At 43.9% G+C, this 6,363-nt stretch overlaps 1 protein-coding gene across 1 annotated transcript in view; it reads right to left on the bottom strand.

Annotated features, from left to right (window-relative positions):
- The window catches only part of ARPIN (actin related protein 2/3 complex inhibitor), a 56,698-nt gene that overhangs the window by 13,755 nt on the left and 36,580 nt on the right, over nucleotides 1-6,363 (bottom strand). The window contains exon 8 of the mRNA XM_019639995.1: nucleotides 2,782-2,853. Coding sequence (XP_019495540.1) covers nucleotides 2,782-2,853 — 72 coding nt within the window. The remainder of the gene's footprint in view (nucleotides 1-2,781; nucleotides 2,854-6,363) is intronic.

Raw genomic sequence — 6,363 nt, forward strand, 5'->3', positions numbered from 1 at the left:
AAATCTTGATTTGATGTGCTAAAATCATAAATATTATAAAAAGGGAATCTAAGAATTCATGAAATATGGTATTACCCCATTTTACAACTAAAGAAACTGAGGCGCAAAGAGGGTTGCCTAAATCACACACTTAGAACCCCGAAATCTGCAAGCATGCACAGGTTATAAATCTTCAAAGTCAAAGTCTAATTAGAATCTTGTTTTTAAAAATGTGCCTCTAGCTGTGTTGACCAGACATTATATCTGAAAAGTACTCTGAAATTTTAAAAAATTAAAAACCACACAGAATTTGGACAATCAACTACATCAATCAACCAATTATATTTGAGTGCCCTGTACTGTTCCTGATAACCAATAAAGTATTATATATTGATCACTATTGCAAGAGTTTACAACCTACTGGAGACAATTAGGACTAAAAACTTTATAGAGCGTAAGCAAGAAGACAAACAGTTTGGAGAGCTACCACACTGGAGTTCAGAGAAGAGTTCACTGAGCGTAGAATTTGACCTGGGCCCTGAAGTCTGGAAAGCTTGATGGGGGAAAGTGGGGGTATTTCGGGGTGGGGAAGTGTCAGGGACAAAGGCGAAGAGATGGGAATTGGCAGGGTACAGAGGGAGAGGCTTGAGGGGGTCTGCACTCCAGGGTGGGCAGGGCCTGAGGGCCCAGAGATCCTCGGAGGCCAGAGGAAGGAGTGTAGAGTGAAGGAAAATGGGAGAAACATATTCTGTGGAAGATTAGACTAGGTGAGGGAGACTGAGGGAAAGACTGGACATAGCTATTGTGGTTATCAGGTAACTACCTGATATGTTAGTTACCTGGATTCAGGTAAAGGGAATTTTAAAAAGCAAAAGAAAAAAGTAAGAGGTGGACCTGAAGAAACCACTGAAGGAACCCATACCGTCTGGAGACTTCTTGGAAACAGGAGGGAAAGTAGGCATCCTTGAGATTTCTTTGAAGAAAGATGGTTGTCACTGATGGGAGTTAGGAAAGATAGGAAGAGAAGACAGTGCTGAGGGGGTTATGGGGGAAGGAGGAGGCAGGCAAGGAGGTGCAGTCAGGAGGAGAAATGGGTTGTCTGGGGGACACTAAGTCGGAAGTGGTGGCAGATGGTCCAGACAGAAAGGCACCGCACACTCCTGGAAACACAAGCCTCCTGCTTGGGTCAGAACGAGGTACAGAGTGGTCCCCCATCTGTATCAGGCACCTGAGTGCCCAAGGGTGAATGCACAGGGAGAGCCAGTGGGGTGCTGGGGACAGAGCTGTGGGGAACGTGCCCATTTCTCTCACTCTGCAGGCAGGGAAAGGAGCAGCAGTCTGAAAGCCCAGGAGGTCAGGCCCAGTCAGTAGGGAACCATTCACTCCTTCCCTGAGGTTTCCATAACAACATCAAACGTGATACTTACAGGTAAATTCAGGTGTGTAGATTCTGAAAATCTAAATGGATGCACTTGGGCCGGCCGACTGANTGTACCTTCTCTTCCCTTGTGTGGGAATTTCTACCTTAAAACACCAGTGAGTTCAGGGAGCCCCAAGTCAAGTACAGTAAATCCTCACTTAATGTACATGAAGGTTCTACAACTTTAAGCGATACGACAAAACCAATTTTCCCGTAGACTAACTGATATAAACAAGAGTTTAAGTTCCTGTGGCAGCTCACCAGCACTATAATGAAACGGCATGAACGAAAGGACATTATTCAAGGACCTGCTGTATCTACAGAGGCATAAGGTCCTGTGATTGGCTTGCACTAGGCTCCTCGTGGAGCCGGAGAGCCAAGCCAGGTGTGGAGAGAAACTTCAGTCCACTCCAACGTCCAACCCTAAGAATGCCCTCACTGCACTGGCCGGAAAGTGCCACGTGAGGACCCTGGCAGAGTTAACTGAGACTGACGATCCTGTTGGAAAACGAAAGGAAAGTCCTCTAGATGGCAATGCTAGCAGTAATGGACCTAAAAACACCTACCTACCTCATCACCATGAAAACAGATTAACAGGTATCATGGCTTAGCAATGAGTAATATTCTCCTAAAAATTAGTGTCTCCCTCCAAGTGGATCAGAGTGACAACCATCAGTTGCAGGGAAACCAGGACCAAGCAAATCTAAGATACACCAACCTCCACCAGTGATCAGCACTGGGTACAGCGTGTGCCCAGTTGGGTAAAATAAACGTGGCAGTTCCTGTCTTCTCGCTGGCTATCTCCCAGGTTTATTTGGCACAATGAGGACGCAGGCCGTGTCAGTTACGCAAAACACAAATCTGAGAACATGTACTTTAAACTACTTCAGTTCTGCCTGACGGTCGGCTTCTCTACAGAATATCACCTGATCCAAACTATGTTACTGCCGTCTAAGTCACTGTAGTACTCTTTAGGAAAATATCAATTTTACTAGCTAAGTCAAAGCCTCTGGGTCAGGATTATTCCCACTCTCACTGGGCTATTGCCTATAAACTCATTTTACAATCAACATAAAACTATGTGTCTCACTTTGGGCCTGAGAGCCAGCCATTCCAGTGACATCACTGCCCGATACCAGGAAGTCTTTCTGAAAAGATGAACTATGATACCGGCCCAATAATAAACTTGTATGCGTTAAAACTGGTAACAGATGTTAGCAAAATACCCCCCAAACTATCACACTTAAGTTATTATATAAAACAGGATCTAGGACTATCCCCAAAGTAAAAAACCAAAAGGAAAAACATGAAGGTATGGAGGTAGCTAGAGAATGTCCAAGGCTCTTGGTTTTCTAGTGACTCTGGTTTGGGAGAGAAGGTACCTTATCCATGTGGAAGATCAAATCCAATTCACAAACATTTTCGAAACACTTATCCAGAGTCTCCACAAAAACCTAGGAAACAAAGAGAAATAGGTAAAGAAGAGAAATAGGAACATAGTTACATTTTCATAAATATCACATTTGAAAGTAAAGAGAGTGGTCATGATACTATTTACCCTATGGTAAATCTCAAACAAAACAAAACAAAACCTACCAGCATTAGCTGATCACTCTACTTACCCCAATTTGGAGGGGACAACCTAGGCTAGGCTAGTATAGCAACACAACCAGCAGACACAAGTGGCTTTCTTTCTCTTTATAAGATACTAATTTACATAAAATAACAAACTGAAATACCAACTACTTACAATACTTGTCCTTTCCCCAAGCCTCCATGTAGACACACACAAAAAAACTCACTATTGCAGTGTTAACATAGTTTTGTCCTACTAATTTCAGTTAACATTAACTTCAAACACCTCTCCATGAATCAACTTAATTCATATGCTTACAATTTTAACTTTTTAATATAGTATTTAAATAGAAACGTGTACAAATGATAAGGGTACAGCTTAATGAATTTTCAGAATGAGCCTATCACGTAACCACCATCCAGATACTGAAATGGAATATGTACTACCAGCTCTCTAGAAGCCCCCTCAGACAGCACCCACTCTCCCAAGGTAACCACGCTCTAACTCTTATCGTCAAAGTTCTGCCTGTCTTTGAATTTACGTAGACAGAGTCTCTCTCTCTCTCTCTCTCTCNCCCTCCTCTCTCAGGCATATCTGGAAGGAGAAACACAGTAGGCAGGGATGCTCAAACATGCTAACTGGCACCTTTCCTGAGAACTCAAACTCAAACAGGATGTCTTCTTCTTCTAGGCCCAAACAGCTCCTCCTTCATCACTAAACACACACCAAACGTGTCCGTCACTGTCCTCCATCCTGGAGACTAGCAATCAGCATACCTGCTTCAACACCACTAGGGTGTAGAGTGTGCATTTTTCACGTGCTTTACCACAAGCTCTGTTTCCAGGAGGGACATTTAATAAGCACCATCTGCTATTACTGTTTATGATCCTTTTATCATAGGGCTCACCGGTTCATTTCAGTTTCGAGTCCTCAGCATTGTTCCTTTCAGCAGCTATACTTAGCAGAGATGTCAAATTCCATATCGTGACATTTCTTGGGCTCAGACCTGCCCAAGTGTTTATGTTCTAACTCCTGTGAGATAGCCCATTGCCAAATGAAATCTATAAAAAGCCTGGATAAACTCCCTTTATATCGTCTGATGAACAAATCTTGAAAGTCCAATTGAGTTCCAAATCCAGCTTTGCTGTTGAGACACTGCTAGATCAGAATGTTAGGCTACCCACCTGGCTTTCTTTGAACAAAACTGAATTCACCAAACTTAACATCAACCCCCAACTCAGCCATGATGTTGCGTGTGTTTAGGAATTGCTAAAAGCAAAAAGGACCCAACTGCGCAGGCAAAATAAGCTCCGAATGGTACACTCTGGGGTGCTGAAGACTAGCCCAGAGACGGTGAGATCAGATTCCACAAGCTGCGGCATTTAAAACCAACCTTATGAGGCCAGAGACCTGAGAACTCTTTAGTGACACCTGAAGACTACCTCACTCAGTGAAGAGCACCATGCTAGATCCAGTGAGGAAGAANAAGCTCCTAAGGCACAAGTCCTACAGTTCCTAAGTGGCAGAGTCAGGATGGAAGTGCAGCCAGGCAGGCTCTGGGGCGTGTGCTCTTAACCAGGCAAATAAGCAAAACAACACACTGGTCAATGCCATGGCTACGGTAGATAGGGTCCTGGGGAGGGGTCTCGTATGACAAGACAGGAATGGCTGTTTCAGTCTGTGGGCAGGGGGAGGAATGTCAGAAAAGGTTCTAGGAACACTAACGTCTTTGATGAGTGAGTCAAAACGGTCAGTCTGGAGAGGCAGGAGGCTGGAGATTCAGTTTTGGACATAACTGAATTTCAAGTCCCCAGGAGACAAACAACAAGCCATGGTATTGCATGAAATCTCCTAAGAAGGGAAGGTCTAAAAAAAGAGAAGAGGGACCATTTAGGAGGTAAAAAGCCCAAAAGGCCAGATGGAATGACCAGACAGATAGATAAAATACCAGGTGAATGTGTATCATGGAAATTAGAAACAAAGAATGCTTTAAGAGCGAGGAAGTGTCCAAAGTGCGTGGTGAGAGGGGCTCTGGGAAGTGTCCACTGGACTCGGAAACGCAGAGGACACGGCTCTCCACAGTCTGGTGGCCATCTACTTCTCCAAACTTCTCTCCAACGAACCCCACCCATACACCCCACCCCAGAGGGCACATGTGGATGTACCAGGCAGAGGCCCTACTGGCATTTAGCAGAGGGGTCAGGGATGCTAAGTGTCACCAATTCGATGAAAAGCTGCACTGTCCAAAATGCCCTTAGCGCCTCCGCCGGCAGACCCCTTGTCTGGCTGGAGTTTATGCATAGTTCCAAACCCCCCAAACGCTCACACCTTGCTCACCACCCCTCACCATACCTTGAACTTTGTTCCTACTGGTTTGTCACCTGGGATTCTGGTTTTGGAAACAGAAATTACAAAGTCTGTAAAATTTTACATATTGAACCTATCATAATATTCATACTTTAAAATTCTCAAATTCTATGGTTTAGTGGAAAGAACATGGTTTTTTAAAGTTTCAGGAACTTTGGCCTAAGCTTCATCAGCTTGATGACATGTTATTACACAGGGATATTACCACCCATTTTTATTAATAGATTATTAATAGATTATTAATAATCTTTATTTAAGATTATTGGACATAAAGTACCAGCACAAGGCCTGGCGCTTGGCAGCTGTCCAACCAACACTAATTTATTTCCCCTCCTCTGACTACTTCTCCCCTGATGACTGCTCTGCTCAGGAATTTATACAGCCCTCTGTGCTCTTCCCACCTAGCGCTGATCTAATGCAAACTGCTGGTTCACTTCCCCGGCCATCTGAGTTGGGGCCACCCCTATGGTGCTCGCCCAGCCTTGCTTGGGTTGCAACACACTCAGCACACTGCACCGGCAGTTCAGCCTCACAAAGATCCCATATCTACGACCCCAGACTCTCAGCCAAAAGCTGTAGCCACCATCTATCCTGTCCCATCCCTTTCAGAGCCTACCTGCAGAAAGTTATTTCTTCAAAGTCCCCTTCCTCTTTCTCTACCTTTGATCAAACATCATTAAGTAAAAGAGCTTGAGAGTAGGTACTGTATTATTCTGTAGAAATAATTTACATACATTTTAGTTTTGTGAAGTGCAATCTGCAGACATACATATATATATAATTTGATATATATAATTTGACTAAATGGAGTGTTTGTGATCACTTCTATACAAAGCAGTGCAAGGGTAGCCGGGTGGTTCAGTTGGTTAGAGAGCATCCCACCAAGATTGCCGGTTCGATTCCCACATGGGCCAGTGAGCTGTGCCCTCCATAACTAGATTGAAGACAACAACTTGACTTGGAGCTGATGGGTCCTGGAAAAACACACTGTTCCCCAATAAAGTTAATAATAATAATAATA

This window comes from Hipposideros armiger, unplaced genomic scaffold (genome assembly GCF_001890085.2).
Source record: "Hipposideros armiger isolate ML-2016 unplaced genomic scaffold, ASM189008v1 scaffold_48, whole genome shotgun sequence".
Taxonomy (NCBI): domain Eukaryota; kingdom Metazoa; phylum Chordata; class Mammalia; order Chiroptera; family Hipposideridae; genus Hipposideros; species Hipposideros armiger.